This window comes from Mustela lutreola, chromosome 3 (assembly GCF_030435805.1).
Source record: "Mustela lutreola isolate mMusLut2 chromosome 3, mMusLut2.pri, whole genome shotgun sequence".
NCBI classification, from domain to species: Eukaryota; Metazoa; Chordata; class Mammalia; order Carnivora; family Mustelidae; genus Mustela; species Mustela lutreola.
The window spans coordinates 193,377,193-193,395,289 of NC_081292.1; the positions used below are offsets into that span (position 1 = coordinate 193,377,193).

Below are 18,097 nucleotides of genomic sequence, written 5' to 3' on the forward strand. Positions count from 1 at the left end.
CCAAGTCATCAGCTTTGGCAACTTCTCTTTTCCATATTCACTTATAGCCTCCTCTGAGAAGACTGCTGACAAGAGCTGAAATTACAGAAGATTAATAAACCAGGTGTAAACTGGCTTTCAGAATTTCAGTCCCAACTCTATATGGTAGACTCTGCCCATCCGCCTGTATTACACCTTTACTCAACTGTGCCTACAGGTATGACATGTTGTGAGTATTTACATGATGAAAGGTTTGGGGACTATTTCGAAGGCAGTTCTTTGGAGGAGATAAGTATCATTTAGACAGTTGGCAATTCATAAAAAGTTGTGGTTTTTTCCCAGTTAAGAGGGAACATACCATAAATATCAGGTAAAAATAGACTTAACTGAACAAAATAGCACTTTACATTAGAAAACAAAGTAGTGTGCTGTATTTAATCTAGGACCAGCCAAACTGAACTATTCACTGGAACACAACAAATAATGTTCACATCTACGTAATTCTACCTAAATCATGGAACAGGAAGAAAATCTTAACCATTATTCTCTGTAGCTTAAAAATGAGAAAGAAAAAAATACCAGTATGAATGATTTATAGAGCTAGAAGTCTTTGTAAGGAGATATAGAACTTACTCTTCCAAATTAATTTTATTTGGGGGACTGCGCTTAATTGTCCTCTAGACATAAAATCTGAAGCCTTCACTACTAAGAAAATAAATCTCAGTTCTTAAAAAAAACCTACTCCACTTGAATCAATTAGCTCTCTTATACTTAAGACAATAAGCTCAATTGGTCATCAGTAACAAAGTCTCTAGATCAAGTATAAATTATGCTCTTTTTAGCAGTTAATTTTCTCTAGTGTCTTTGTCCTTTGTCACCTTCTAGGTGACAAAGAGGTCTAGACATCACTTAGAAGCAAAACTAATGCATCTTTTGGATACCAAGAATGACCATCCCCCAAACTCTGTTAATACTATTTTTTGTGAAGCAGAACACTCTATAATTTCTTAGCCAGATGAGCTTAAGGATGGTGTTTTTACTTTTGCCCAAGAAAGAACTAAAGTAAAAAGTAAACAAAGAAATATAAGCCATCCCATCTTGGAAAAGTATGTTCAAGAAAACTGGGATACTTACAGAATCCACAAGGTTGACCACGGACTTTGCAAAGTTATTGGTGTGTGCATGAGAAGAACGATACTTCTTATACTGGCGGGGGAAAGGATAAACCAGTCACTGCCAAATCATCATTTAATGGTAAATTTCACATATCAAAAAGCAGACATTTCAAAGAAAGCAATAGTACATATGGGGATTAAAAAGAGACAATTCGAAGTCCACCATATTGGATATGGTGGTGTTTATTAGGCAGCAAAACTCCATCTAAAACACCTGTACCAGTTCCAAGTATGGAGAGAATCTGTAGAAATCTGTGTGAGAACCTTTACACCTGAGAAATGAGTTGTTCACTCAGTCTTAATGACTACAAATGCAATCTTCTTGTGTTCACTGAAACAACCTTCACAGTTTACAAGGGGCTTAGCTAAGAAATTTAGTCCCAAGTGGACACGCTTCTCCCTTTAAACTCAAGACCAGACACAGATCACGAAAATATCTTGGGCAACACTTTAGATACTAATCATGATATAGATTGCATTTCTTATACACATTCATATATTCTTTCAGAAGAATGTCTCCTCCAAGGAGGCCAAACAGAGCCTTTGCCTTTCAACTGTTCCAAGTCAGAACAAAGGAGGGACCAAAGTAAAAATGAAGGGCATGGATACTTTAAGACTGTTTATGGTTATTTATGATTATTTAAGAAAATAAATAAAAATAAATCAATAAAATAATGCCATAACAAGATCTGGAGGGCTACGGTTTTAGCAAAGAATACTGAACAGTATGTCTTCGAGAGGACAATCGGAAACTGATTTGAATACTGATTGAAAACCATAGGGGGATCACGCCCTCTACTGAGGAAAAAGGAAAACATACTCAAAACTACTGAATCAGATTTGCACCATAGATCTTTAAAATCTGTCTTTAATCATAATCTCTAAAATAACACATCTTTCATAAAGAATAAAAACAGTTCTACACTGGGAAATCCAAGAAATCCTTTTTTTTCCTCCTCTGCCCACTTTCACACTATGAGTTTGTCAGGCTCCCTGCATTTCATTCTCTCTCTACCCCTGGTAGTAGGTTTTTAAAACAAATATTATATGTCTTCATGCTTACATACCTGGTATTTATTTTTTATGATACTTTATACACTGACAACCCATAACAGATATGCAATAAAATCCGTACTCTTATTGGTAGTATTCACTAATTTATCACCATTTTTAATTTATAAGATTTACTATAATGTGAATGTTTATATCCCCCCAAATTCATATGCTGAAATCCTAACTCCTGAAATGATGGTATTAAGAGGTGGCACCTTTGGGAGATACTTTGATCATAAGGTGGAATTCTAATGACGGGGATGAGTGCCTCAAAGGAAACTCCAGGGAGCTCCCTTGCTCCTTGTAGCAGAGGGAGTGGGCACAGAGCAAGGTACTACCTATGAATCAGGAAGCAGGTCCTCGCTGCCTGCTGGTACCATGATCTTGGGCTTCTCAGCCCCTAGAGTGGTGAGAAATAAACTTCTGTCATTCACAAGCCACCTAGTCTGCAGTGTTCTATTATCAAGGCCTGAATGGACTTGGACTCAGAATGAACTCAAACTTGATGTTACTGCTGTCTCCATGCATCATAATCTGATCCAAACTGTCTCCATGTGTTCTTTTATAGTAAACATCAATCTGTGCATGTAACTGGGCCAAAAACATCATATTGATCTAAGTATCTTCGGGCACTTTAACAGGGTTTTCAAACCTTGCACAAAGAAGTTGCTATAAAGAGCTAAGTGTTTTAAGTTGTCCAGCAAATTCCACATGCTAAAAAATTTCAAAGATATTTTTTAAAGTAAAAGCAAAAGCCTCAACATTAAGTCCCTTTGGGGTGATGAAAATAATATAAAAACATTAAGAAGCACACATTACAAAAAGATAGGAAAAATATCAACTGACCCCTATTCTAAGGCTGTGGTATTATATATCTAATGACAATTAACTTTACTGTGCTTCGGAACATTAATTTGTCCATTTTGGAGACTTCTTTTTGTAGAATAATGATCATGGGAAAATAGGACATGCAAGTTAAAAATTAATAAAATGAAGTCTTTTTTGCTGTTGTGATGTTTTTCACTTATTTCATATTTGTAATCTCCATGCCTCTGATTTCCTTTATAGAAAGCTCCCTCTGCTGTGGGGTAAGAGAATGAGAAAGGTCAAGCATGGAAGCAAGAGTCCAGGTAAAAGATTATGAAGGCTGGACAGCTGCAGAGAGAAGTGAGTGGGTTCACAGGACGTGCTGATGTTATAGGATGTGAAAAATAGGAAAGAGAAGAATTAAAGATGACTCCTAGGCCTTGAACTTGAATAGCTGGGGGAGTAGAGGTGTCATTTAAAATAATAAGAAAGACTAGGCAAACAGAAGCTTAGGACTAAGGAATCAAGAATGCTGATTTAGGGAGGAGTCAAGATGGCGGAGAAGTAGCAAGCTGAGACTGCTTCAGCTAGCCGGAGATCAGCTAGATAGCTTATCTAAAGATTGCAAACACCTGAAAATCCATCGGCAGATCGAAGAGAAGAAGAACAGCAATTCTGGAAACAGAAAAACAACCACTTTCTGAAAGGTAGGACCGGCGGAGAAGTGAATCCAAAGCGACGGGAAGATAGACCCCGGGGGGAGGGGCCGGCTCCCGGCAAGCGGCGGAGCAACCGCGCACAAAATCAGGACTTTTAAAAGTCTGTTCCGCGGAGGGACATCGCTCCAGAGGCTAAACCGGAGCGAAGCCCACGCGGGGTCAGCGTGGCCTCAGGTCCCGCAGGGTCACAGAAGGATCGGGGGTGTCTGAGTGTCGCAGAGCTTGCGGGTATTGGAACGGGAAAGCCGGCTACAGAGACAGAGCCGACAGTAAGCTCGCAGCTCCGTGTTACCTTGAACCGGTCGCAGGCTCGGTGAGCTCGGAGCGCGGCCGGAGGTCAGGCAGACGGGAGTAACTGGGCGCTGTTCTCTGAGGGCGCACTGAGGAGTGGGGCCCTGGGCTCTCGGCTCCTCCGGGCCGGAGACCAGGAGGCCGCCATTTGTATTCCCGTCCTCTGGAACTCTACGGAAAGCGCTCAGGGAACAAAAGCTCCTGAAAGCAAACCCGAGCTGATTACTCACCCCGGCCCCGGGTAAGGGCGGTGTAATTCCGCCTGGGGCAAAGACACTTGAAAATCACTACAACAGGCCCCTCCCCCAGAAGATCAACAAGAAATCCAGCCGAGACCAAGCTCACCTACCAAGGAGTGCGGTTTCAATACCAAGGAGAGCAGCAGAATTCCAGAGGAGGAGAAAGCCAAGCACGGAACTCATGGCTTTTTTCCTGTGATTTTTTTTAGTCTTGCAGTTAATTTAATTTTTTCTTTTTCATTTTTTTTTTTTTTTTTCTCGCCTTCGGGTAAAACTTTTTTTTTTTTTAACTGTTACCTTTTTCTTTTTTAACGATTTTTTACTAGTTTATCTAATATATATATATATTTTTTTACATTTTTCTTAGGTGTTTTCTTTTTTAAAAAAAAATTCTTTTCTTTTTTTTTTTTTCTTTTTTCTTTCTTCCTTTTTGAACCTCTTTTTATCCCCTTTCTCCCCACTCACGATTTTGGATCTCTTCTAATTTGGCTAAAGCATATTTTCCTGGGGTTGTTGCCACCCTTTTAGTATTTTACTTGCCCCTTCATTTACTCTTATCTGGACAAAATGACAAGACGTAAAAATTCACCACAAAAAAAAGAACAAGAGGCAGTACCGAAGGCTAGGGACCTAATCAATACAGACATCGGTAATATGTCAGATCTAGAGTTCAGAATGACAATTCTCAAGGTTCTAGCCGGGCTCGAAAAAGGCATGGAAGATATTAGAGAAACCCTCTCGAGAGATATAAAAGCCCTTTCTGGAGAAATAAAAGAACTAAAATCTAACCAAGTTGAAATCAAAAAAGCTATTAATGAGGTGCAATCAAAAATGGAGGCTCTCACTGCTAGGATAAATGAGGCAGAAGAAAGAATTAGTGATATAGAAGACCAAATGACAGAGAATAAAGAAGCTGATCAAAAGAGGGACAAACAGCTACTGGACCACGAGGGGAGAATTCGAGAAATAAGTGACACCATAAGACGAAACAACATTAGAATAATTGGGATTCCAGAAGAAGAAGAAAGTGAGAGGGGAGCAGAAGGTATACTGGAGAGAATTATTGGGGAGAATTTCCCCAATATGGCAAAGGGAACAAGCATCAAAATTCAGGAGGTTCAGAGAATGCCCCTCAAAATAAATAAGAATAGGCCCACACCCCGTCACATAATAGTAAAATTTACAAGTCTCAATGACAAAGAGAAAATCCTGAAAGCAGCCCGGGAAAAGAAGTCTGTAACATACAATGGTAAAAATATTAGATTGGCAGCTGACTTATCCACAGAGACCTGGCAGGCCAGAAAGAGCTGGCATGATATTTTCAGAGCACTAAACGAGAAAAACATGCAGCCAAGAATACTATATCCAGCTAGGCTATCATTGAAAATAGAAGGAGAGATTAAAAGCTTCCAGGACAAACAACAACTGAAAGAATTTGCAAATACCAAACCAGCTCTACAGGAAATATTGAAAGGGGTCCTTTAAGCAAAGAGAGAGCCTACAAGTGGTAGATCAGAAAGGAACAGAGACCATATACAGTAACAGTCACCTTACAGGCAATACAATGGCACTAAATTCATATCTCTCAATAGTTACCCTGAATGTGAATGGGCTAAATGCCCCTGTCAAAAGACACAGGGTATCAGAATGGATAAAAAAACAAAACCCATCTATATGTTGCCTCCAAGAAACACATTTTAAGCCCGAAGACACCTCCAGATTTAAAGTGAGGGGGTGGAAAAGAATTTACCATGCTAATGGACATCAGAAGAAAGCAGGAGTGGCAATCCTTATATCAGATCAATTAGATTTTAAGCCAAAGACTGTAATAAGAGATGAGGAAGGACACTATATCATACTCAAAGGGTCTGTCCAACAAGAAGATTTAACAATTTTAAATATCTATGCCCCCAACGTGGGAGCAGCCAACTATATAAACCAATTAATAACAAAATCAAAGAAACACATAAACAACAATACAATAATAGTAGGGGACTTTAATATTCCCCTCACTGAAATGGACAGGTCATCCAAGCAAAAGATCAGCAAGGAAATAAAGGCCTTAAATGACACACTGGACCAGATGGACATCACAGATATATTCAGAATATTTCATCCCAAAGCAACAGAATACACATTCTTCTCTAGTGCACATGGTACATTCTCCAGAATAGATCACATCCTCGGTCCTAAATCAGGACTCAACCGGTATCAAAAGATTGGGATCATTCCCTGCATATTTTCAGACCACAATGCTCTAAAGCTAGAACTCAACCACAAAAGGAAGTTTGGAAAGAACCCAAATACATGGAGACTAAACAGTATCCTTCTAAAGAATGAATGGGTCAACCGGGAAATTAAAGAAGAATTGAAAAAAATCATGGAAACAAATGATAATGAAAATACAACGGTTCAAAATCTGTGGGACACAACAAAGGCAGTCCTGAGAGGAAAATATATAGCGGTACAAGCCTTTCTCAAGAAACAAGAAAGGTCTCAGGTACACAACCTAACCCTACACCTAAAGGAGCTGGAGAAGGAACAAGAAAGAAACCCTAAGCCCAGCAGGAGAAGAGAAATCATAAAGATCAGAGCAGAAATCAATGAAATAGAAACCAAAAAAACAATAGAACAAATCAACGAAACTAGGAGCTGGTTCTTTGAAAGAATTAATAAAATTGATAAACCCCTGGCCCGACTTATCAAAAAGAAAAGAGAAAGGACCCAAATAAATAAAATAATGAATGAAAGAGGAGAGATCACAACTAACACCAAGGAAATACAAACTATTATAAGAACATACTATGAGCAACTCTACGGCAATAAATTTGACAATCTGGAAGAAATGGATGCATTCCTAGAAACATATAAACTACCACAACTGAACCATGAAGAAATAGAAAGCCTGAACAGACCCATAACCAGTAAGGAGATTGAAACAGTCATTAAAAATCTCCAAACAAACAAAAGCCCAGGGCCAGACGGCTTCCCCGGGGAATTCTACCAAACATTTAAAGAAGAACTAATTCCTATTCTCCTGAAACTGTTCCAAAAAATAGAAATGGAAGGAAAACTTCCAAACTCATTTTATGAGGCCAGCATCACCTTGATCCCAAAACCAGACAAGGATCCCACCAAAAAAGAGAGCTATAGACCGATATCCTTGATGAACACAGATGCGAAAATACTCAACAAAATACTAGCCAATCGGATTCAACAGTACATTAAAAAGATTATTCACCACGACCAAGTGGGATTTATTCCAGGGCTGCAAGGTTGGTTCAACATCCGCAAATCAGTCAATGTGATACAACACATCAATAAAAGTAAGAACAAGAACCATATGATACTCTCAATAGATGCTGAAAAAGCATTTGACAAAGTACAACATCCCTTCCTGATCAAAACTCTTCAAAGTGTAGGGATAGAGGGCACATACCTCAATATCATCAAAGCCATCTATGAAAAACCCACCGCAAATATCATTCTCAATGGAGAAAAACTGAAAGCTTTTCCGCTAAGGTCAGGAACACGGCAGGGATGTCCATTATCACCACTGCTATTCAACATCGTACTAGAGGTCCTAGCCTCAGCAATCAGACAACAAAAGGAAATTAAAGGCATCCAAATCGGCAAAGAAGAAGTCAAATTATCACTCTTCGCAGATGATATGATACTATATGTGGAAAACCCAAAAGACTCCACTCCAAAACTGCTAGAACTTATACAGGAATTCAGTAAAGTGTCAGGATATAAAATCAATGCACAGAAATCAGTTGCATTTCTCTACACCAACAGCAAGACAGAAGAAAGAGATATTAAGGAGTCAATCCCATTTACAATTGCATCCAAAACCATAAGATACCTAGGAATAAACCTAACCAAAGAGACACAGAATCTATACTCAGAAAACTATAAAGTACTCATGAAAGAAATTGAGGAAGACACAAAGAAATGGAAAAATGTTCCATGCTCCTGGATTGGAAGAATAAATATTGTGAAAATGTCTATGCTACCTAAAGCAATCTACACATTTAATGCAATTCCTATCAAAGTACCATCCATCTTTTTCAAAGAAATGGAACAAATAATTCTAAAATTTATATGGAACCAGAAAAGACCTCGAATAGCCAAAGGGATATTGAAAAAGAAAGCCAACGTTGGTGGCATCACAATTCCGGACTTCAAGCTCTATTACAAAGCTGTCATCATCAAGACAGCATGGTACTGGCACAAAAACAGACACATAGATCAATGGAACAGAATAGAGAGCCCAGAAATAGACCCTCAACTCTATGGTCAACTAATCTTCGACAAAGCAGGAAAGAATGTCCAATGGAAAAAAGACAGCCTTTTCAATAAATGGTGCTGGGAAAATTGGACAGCCACATGCAGAAAAATGAAATTGGACCATTTCCTTACACCACACACAAAAATAGACTCAAAATGGATGAAGGACCTCAATGTACGAAAGGAATCCATCAAAATCCTTGAGGAGAACACGGGCAGCAACCTCTTCGACCTCTGCCGCAGCAACATCTTCCTAGGAACAACGCAAAAGGCAAGGGAAGCAAGGGAAAAAATGAACTACTGGGATTTCATCAAGATCAAAAGCTTTTGCACAGCAAAGGAAACAGTTAACAAAATCAAAAGACAACTGACAGAATGGGAGAAGATATTTGCAAACGACATATCAGATAAAGGACTAGTGTCCAGAATCTATAAAGAACTTAGCAAACTCAACACCCAAAGAACAAATAATCCAATCAAGAAATGGGCAGAAGACATGAACAGACATTTCTGCAAAGAAGACATCCAGATGGCCAACAGACACATGAAAAAGTGCTCCATATCACTTGGCATCAGGGAAATACAAATCAAAACCACAATGAGATATCACCTCACACCAGTCAGAATGGCTAAAATCAACAAGTCAGGAAATGACAGATGCTGGCGAGGATGCGGAGAAAGGGGAACCCTCCTACACTGTTGGTGGGAATGCAAGCTGGTGCAGCCACTCTGGAAAACAGCATGGAGGTTCCTCAAAATGTTGAAAATAGAACTGCCCTATGACCCAGCAATTGCACTATTGGGTATTTACCCTAAAGATACAAATGTAGTGATCCAAAGGGACACATGCACCCGAATGTTTATAGCAGCAATGTCCACAATAGCCAAACTATGGAAAGAACCTAGATGTCCATCAACAGATGAATGGATCAAGAAGATGTGGTATATATACACAATGGAATACTATGCAGCCATCAAAAGAAATGAAATCTTGCCATTTGCAACAACATGGATGGAACTAGAGCGTATCATGCTTAGCGAAATAAGTCAAGCAGAGAAAGACAACTATCATATGATCTCCCTGATATGAGGAAGTGGTGATGCAACATGGAGGCTTAAGTGGGTAGAAGAATAAATGAAACAAGATGGGATTGGGAGGGAGACAAACCATAAGTGACTCTTAATTTCACAAAACAAACTGAGGGTTGCCGGGGGGAGGGGGTTGGGGAGAAGGGGGTGGGATTATGGACATTGGGGAGGGTATGTGATTTGGTGAGTGCTGTGAAGTGTGTAAACCTGGTGATTCACAGACCTGGGGATAAAAATATATGTATATAAAAAATATATGTTTATAAAAAATAAAAAATAAAAAAAAAATAATAATAAATAAAAAAAAAAAAAAAAAAAAAAAAAAAAAAAAGAATGCTGATTTAGAAATGTTAGAGATGTTAGGTTCAATACTGAACCTAGCAAGCAAGTAGACAGTTGGTTACGTAAGTATGGATTCAGGAGGCTAGAGGCATAAAGTAGAGAGCGATGAATTTAAAGTCATGATATATTTTTAAAGATTTTATTTATTTATTTATTTATTTATTTACTTATTTATTTTGAGGGCGGAGGGGCAGAGGCCAAGGGAGAGAGAGAGAATCCCCAGCATACTCCCTGCTCCCAATGTGGGGCTCTATCTCACGTCCCTGAGATCATGACCGGAGACCAAACCAAGAGTTGGACACTTAACTGACTGAGCCATGCAGGTACCCCTAATGTCATGATATTACTTAAAGGTTGAAACTGGAAGTGTTCACATTGGCACGAGTTATAGAGAGAAAAGAGAGCCCAAAACCAAGCTATGAGCACTCCCCTAATCTAGAGGCCAGATACAAAAGCCTAAGAAGGAAGGGCCAGTGAGGTAAGAAGAGCTGTTGTGTTAACAGAAGCCGAAAATATTTCACACAGGACAGCGTAATCAACTGTGCTGCTGAGATAGCACAAAAGACGACACCCAGGATACTCACAAGGTTTGTTCACTTGAACTTCCACTTAACTGAGCAGCTAGGATTTAGCAGGATCTATAGGTGTTTCTTCTACAGCAAATATTTCTCCTCACAACTCTTTGAGGTGGGTGTTATTAGACCATGTTAGAAAGGTGGACAGTGAAGTTCAGAGAAGACAAGGAACTTATCCAAGGTCACACAGCTGGAATTCAATGCCTACTTTGGGTTGAGATAGGAGATCAACTTTTTCAGTTAACAATTCTGATAAAATAGTTGATGTATATTCCCAAGAAATCAGGGTTCTTGATGAGAGCTCATAATTTGTTAATGTGCCCATAAAGGATAGTGGTTTTTTAAATAGGGTTTAAATTGAGGCTTAAATTGAAAAATATTTGAGCTATAACATACTTGCACTTGGACTTATATGTATGGATACAGCAAAATGTAAGCAAAACTTTTTTCATGCACTTTAAGATATTTCAACCAATTTTCTATTAGAATAAGGCTTTTCATATTTATATTTAGTTCAAGTGACTCAAAGAAATATTTGCAGACCCTTATCAAGGCTATAATTGGCTCACAAATTGGGTTCCACCAGCCAACTACCAAGATGCTTTCTACAAAATTGAGGGATTTTCCTTTCCTAATTGAAAGCCACTGATAACATGATGCTTGTTCAAAATAAGGTGTCTGCATTTTTTCAGAAAGCCAATATTAGGTTACTCTGAATTAAAGAGATTAGCTTCAATGTGAATGTAGGCAAAATGTTTCTATTTCCTGCATGAATAAGAAATAATTTTGCATACAAAGAAAGATGTGCAATCTCCATTTATGATAAAACTTACTTTTGCAATTTGTGATCACTGAAAATAATTTACATTTAAAGTGCCAAATTTTACTTTGCCTTCCCGAACAATTACAACCCTTAAAGAAATTTGTTTTTTGAAAAAAAAATAAAATAAAATTAGTGCTTGATTTTCCATCTGAGGGTGACAGTTATCAAAACAACTGTGCTGCCTCATTTAGCACAAAGAGTGTATAATGAGTCATTTCAAGGATGATCACTCTAAAACCCAACAGTAAATCTACAGGTATTAAAAAAACAGATGTTAATTATTCTAGTTCAGTTTTACTTTAAAAATGTGAACTTCAGGATTCCAATCCATGTTCTGATTTACTACTTCTTTGTGGTAATCAAATTCAAAAACAACCTTCATTTTCTTCATTTCATATAAAGCACACCTTAAAAAAACTTTTTTTCTCGCGTCTCAAAAGAAAAAATCCTTATAAAACGACATACTTATGTGGGCGTTGGATGCATCCTGGCCTCAAAGCAAAAGGAATATGTTGTCTTGTTACTCCAGATATAATATTTATTTAAATAGTAGAAATCACCTTAGGTAATTTCTTTCTACTTTAGGTATTATTACTACTCAAAATTAAAACTTTTTATTTCATTTCTCACTATGTATTTCTTCCAAGTTTATCAGTGAAAATTACAGTTCTTTTCTTCTAGTTTCAAAGACAGATAACATATCATGACTAGTTCTCACTCAATTTTAATAACAATAATAATAAAACAATTACCAAGGTTTATCGTGAACAAAGCTGGTAGTATAAAGAAAGTACCTTTATCACAGAATATATGGTATAATGTGCAGAAAATTTCCACATATGAAAATGATATTATAATGGGAAGGTGCTATTTTATATTCATAAGATAATGACAAGATTATTTAAATACTTCCATTTAAAAGGATTAAAAAATAAATCCAAAGTATATAATATTTATAAAAAATTGATGTTTCCAATTTATACAGTTACTTATACCTAATCTGACTGATAGCTTTATGTACCTTCCTACCAGAGTATGGTGGAACAGGAGATGCGGAGATACAAGTCATGGGTTGGAGAAGTGTTCTATTCATTCCCAGCTTTCTGTGAATGTACTTTGTGAATTTAAAGGCATTGCATGAATCATAATTATTCCTTCCACGACTTTAAAAAGTATTTGCATAATGGATATTAGAAAAAGGGGATGTGTCTAATGTCATAGTTTCACAACATGCCACAACGCTAAGGACTGAGAAGTACCTACAAGAAATCTCAATGTCCCAATCAACAAAAATAGTTCAGATGAAAAATTTTCTTGGGGTTTCAAGCAAATTAATGTCCTTCTGAAACTCTTAGTTTAGCCTTTATTATCTAAAATGGTTGTCTATATATTTGGTTTTCCTTCTGACCAGAGAGGACCTCTCCTCTCCTTCTGCTAACATATATCAAGCAATATATTTAAAAGCTACTGGTAGGGGCGCCTGGGTGGCTCAGTGGGTTAAAGCCTCTGCCTTCGGCTCAGGTCATGATCCCAAGGTCCTGGGATCGAGCCCCACATCGGTCTCTCTGCTCAGCGGGGAGCTGCTTCCTCCTCTCTCTCTGCCTGCCTCTCCCCCTACTTGTGATCTCTTCCTGTCAAATAAATAAATGAAATCTTTAAAAAATAAAAAAAAATAAAAAAAAATAAAAGCTACTGGTAAATAAAATAAATCTACATATATAATTAACAGGTATTCCACTTAATAATATTCAGCATAACTAAACCAGTACTTAGCAAGTAATAGAAAATGTCTGCTAATGTAGAGAGACAAGTACAAGTTTAAAAATAAATTAAGTCATATTTTTTAAATTTATGGTTCCAAGGCCTTTTCTTGAGTAGTGTCTACTAATTAGAATTGCATACTGTCATTTTACCCTAACACTTACTAACCTAATTTTGTCTCCTTAAAGTAAAACAAGGACTTAAGGATATATGCAAAGCAATGTGAATTCTTATTGCAATCTTTTACAAGTTTTTAACCCATAGCTGACTTTAAATATTTCTTAAAATATTCTCATCTTTCCAGAAATATAACTCAGTTTTCATAAAAACAGCTACACTCTTAGTTTATATAATTTCTTACATTAAATTATACAGTTACAAGAAGTATAACAAGCTTACACAGTCTGGAAGGCTCAGCAATGGGGTGGTGGAGTCAGCTCCCAAAAGTTCACAAGAGCCAAATGGATGCAACTTCTCCCACCTCCTCATTTAGTAACCTTACTCCAGTAGCTTGAAATCAGCCATGATGGTAGTATTTACACTACAGCTATCAGCAAACATTATAAACCAAGGCTGTTTTCCCCACAGAGCTAGGTGTTAAACATTTAATCACACCCCAAGTGTTGGCTATACTAGCAAACAGCCTATTGGACAAGACTCTTTAGAAAGCTCTAGGCTTCAGTCAACCTGTTTTACAAGGGATACAATTAACTAAAACACGAGTAAGAAGGTTTCTGCTCAGGGCACCTGAGTGGCTCAGTCACTTAAGCATCTGCCTTCAACTCTGGTCATGATCCCTGGGCTCACTTCTCCCTCTCTTTCTGCCCCCTCTCCCTGGCTCATGCTTGCTTTTTCTCTCTCAAATAAATAAATGAAACCTTTTAAAAAAGAAACTTTCTACTCCATTTTCAAGAACAGCCAATGGAGGCAGTAATTATTTTTCATGTCTCTTAAATGTTATTGAGATGACATATTAAATCACAGTTTACTTTGACATTAAGTAACACAATAGTACTCATCTTTCCAAAATTTAAAGGAGATAAGTCATCAAAGACTGTCTCTTTGGACATGCTTTTATTATACATCTTTACTTCCTATAATTACATCTGCCACAAGTCATAATAATTTGTAAGAAAAAAATGTTCTCAGAACAAAGACATGGAATCAAGTTAGAAAGTAGTGACCAAATACACAGATAAAGAAAAGTACAGCATAAGAATTTTAAATGAAGGTACGTAAAAGATGTCAAACAAATAGTTAAATCCATTCATTATAACCACTAAATATTCATCTGTTTATTTGAGTTGTGAAAATTCTATAAAGCCCAGTGTTTCCAAACACATGAAATAAATCAAGGCATTCAATAGTTCCAAAGAAATAAAGCATCTAAATATATTGGCCTTAATAAGTAACAAATAATGATTCAATATAAAGTGAAATGTATTCTTTCTTAAGCAAGCTTCTAGGTCTAAAACTCACTGGTTTGTTTGTTTGGTTTTTTTAAGATTTTTGTATTTCTTTGTAAGAGAGAGCATGAGAAGGGAGAGGGTTAGAGGGAGAAGCAGACCCCTGCTGCGCAGGGAGCCCAGGGTGAGACTCCATCCTGGTACTTCCAGATCATGACCTGAGCCAAGGACAGTCACCCAGCCAACCGAGCCACCCACGCGCCCCTCACTGATTCTTCATATTCTTACCGTTTTGTGATCATTAACAATCATAAGTTCCAAATATTTCATTTCTTCAAACACACCACGAGATGGCTGTGAAAAATAAAAATAATGTCAGAATGGTGGTGGATGTATCTATGATGCTATTAACTTGTGGACTGACTTTGAATTTCAAAAGAACTCTTTGTTGCCTGCTTTATAAACACCCTGGAAAAAGTTTGGTAAGCAAAATCAAAAACAGTGACTATAAAATGTGGATAAATGTTCAAGTATTCAGAAAAGAATTGTATTTAATTATCATTAAAATACTCATTAAGATAAAAGCCTATTTTTTTTAAGATTTTTTTTTTTATTTTTAAGTAATCTTTATTCCCAACATGGGGCTCGAACTCACGACTCCAAGATCAAGAGTTGCACCCTCTGCAACTCTGAGACAGCCAGGCACCCCCAGGTCATGTTATTTTTATATGATTTTCATATATAAAAATACTCTAGAGAAAAGTATACAGTATAATTCTGCTAAAATAAAACTTCCTGCCTACTTAAAACTTCAAAGGAAATCTACTTAAAACTCATTTAATAAGAATGGCACAGTACATGTGGAATAACTATCAATATAGTCAAAAGAAGCATTAACTCACTAGAGTGAAATTTTAATAACGTACTAAATCTTAACCACACGACTTCTCAAAGGAGCAAACATTGACAATTACTATTTTCTAAATGCTTCTAAATTTTGATTAATCCTTGGTAATTTTAAGAGCAAGTACTAAGCATTTTAATTCTTTTTTCACAGTTGAAAAACCAATAATGACTCTATTTCTTTACGCACAAGGTTACCAATCAGTTTATATTTGATAGGGGTGGAATGTAGTGAAATGTCAGTACTCTATATAAAACTTATTATTACCAACCACATCTTCAAGACTAAGAAAAAAAAAAAGATCTCTAGGTAAAAAAACAAAATTTGTATTCATAAGCATAAAAAGAGGATAATTTCACCTGTAACTAAGTTTCTGACGACTGGTGGTCTAATTTTTTCACAAAAAAATACATGCAGCAAAACATTATCTAAAATGTGCAATTTTCAGTATAATTACTCATTAAGTTATCTAGTAAATTACCATGTAATCTATATGCGGTAGAATTAATTCTCGGTTACATAGCATTCACTATGTAATTACGAAACAGTCCCCATCATTACAGCTTTCTAATCTATTATGAAAAAGACTAGGAACATAATTCCAGTTACAAAGCTCCTATACATTTATCAATACATGGGAGCTATACTACAGTCGCTGATTATATAATTACACGATTCTTATTTAGTAACTGTCATGACACTAATGGTCAAATAGATCCTCAGGAAAACATATCCAGCTTCAAATTTTGGTAAAACAGAGCTTTCAGTTTGAAAGAACTGCAAGCAAGCATCATTAGCCAACATTTCAAAACCTAACACTTCCCCTTACCCTTCTGGCTGAACAAAAATGTTTCAAACAATGTTATATAAGCCATATGAAAAAATCTGCTGTACTTTTAACAGAAAACAAAATGCACTGTAATTTTCATAAGAAAATGCTTTGAAAATGAAGCTAAAACAATACATTCCTTAGATGACATCAGGGTTCACAGGACGCTGTAACCAGTTTATATCAAATAGAAAAAGCTGACTAAAATGCAATATGCCTGTAAGACTCAAACCACAGGAAGAGTTTGGTTTGTCGTTTTGGTTTGTGAGAAGATGTTGTCCAAATATAAACTGTTTTAGATATGCTCAGATACCATGTGATTTCAGGCAAACAATTTCACCGTGTGAAGTGGCCCCCTCCGTGGTTCAACGCCACACTCACGTTCACGGCTCTCTTCCTTCTCCTTTTCAACCATTGCAATTCAGACAGAAAGGGCCACTGGCCACTGCTTTCCATACCTGTATAAAGGAAAAGGGAATACAGAAATTTATACTTGACTGCAGTCCAATGGGAGTTATGTTTTTAAAATAAGTGAAAACTATATGTATTTATATATTTATATATATATTTAAATACATATATATGTGTGTATTTAAAATATATGAAAAAAAAAACGAAGGCAGGAAAAAAGAGAAAACTTGAACAGACCAATTACCAGCATTGAAATTTAATCAGAAATCAAAAAACTCCCCCAAAATAAAAGCCCAGGACCAGATGGCTTCACAGGCAAATTTTACCAAACATTTAAAGAAGAGGTAATACCTATTCTTCTCAAACAATTACAAAACAGTAGTCAGAAGGAAAACTTCCATATTGGTTCTATGAGGCCAGTACCACTCTTGATACCAAAATCAAATAAAGACACCACACAAGAGAGCTACAAATCAATATTCCTGATGAATACAGAAGCAAAACTCCCTAACAAAATACTAGCAAACTGAATCCAACAATACATTTTAAAAATGCATTTAAACTCATTTTAAAAACTCATTTTAAAAACCCACAATCAAGTGCGATTTCTTTCCAGGACACCAGTGTGGTTCATTCAATATTCACAAAACAAGCAACATGATACATCACATCAATAAAAGGAAGGATAAAAACCATATGATCATTTCGATAGAGGCAGAAAAAGCATTAGACAAAGTACAACATCCACTGATGAGAAAAGCCCTCAACAAAGTAGGATTGGAGGGAACAGACCTCAACATAATGAAAGCATTATGTGAAAAACCCACAGCCAACATCACACTCAAGAGGGAAACACTGAGAACTTCTCTCTTAAGATCAGGAACAGGACAGGGATGTCCACTCTCACCACTTTTATTCAACATAGTGCTGGAAATCCTAGCCACAGCAATCAGAAAACAAAAAGAAATAAAAGGCATCTATCTTGGTAAGGAAGTAGTAAAACTCTCACTATCTGCAGATGACATGATACTACATATAGAAAACCTGAAACACTTCACAAAAAAATACTAAAACTGATCAATGAATTCTGTAAAGTCGCAGGACACACAATCAATGTACAGGAATCTATTGTTTCCCTACACACTAATAATGAAGCAGCAGAAAGTGAAATTAAGAAATAAATCCCATTTACAATTCCACCGAAAACAATGAAATATCTAGGAATAAACTCAACCAAAGGGGTGAAAGACCTGTACTCTGAAAACTATGAAACACTGATGAAAAAAATTCAAGATGATACCAAAAAATAGAAAGACATTCCATGCGCATGGACTGGAAGAACATATATTGTTAAAACATCTATACTACCCAAAGTAATCTACAGGTTTACAGCAATCCCTATCA

At 36.7% G+C, this 18,097-nt stretch overlaps 1 protein-coding gene across 2 annotated transcripts in view; it reads right to left on the reverse strand.

The window, feature by feature from the left end:
• Positions 1–18,097, reverse strand: part of ADAM23 (ADAM metallopeptidase domain 23) — a 177,002-nt gene that overhangs the window by 51,827 nt on the left and 107,078 nt on the right. For both annotated transcript variants that reach the window (XM_059168273.1, XM_059168274.1), the window contains exons 8-10: positions 16,664–16,740; positions 14,838–14,903; positions 1,114–1,185 (exon numbers count right to left, since the gene is read on the reverse strand). In XM_059168273.1, coding sequence (XP_059024256.1) covers positions 1,114–1,185; positions 14,838–14,903; positions 16,664–16,740 — 215 coding nt within the window. The remainder of the gene's footprint in view (positions 1–1,113; positions 1,186–14,837; positions 14,904–16,663; positions 16,741–18,097) is intronic.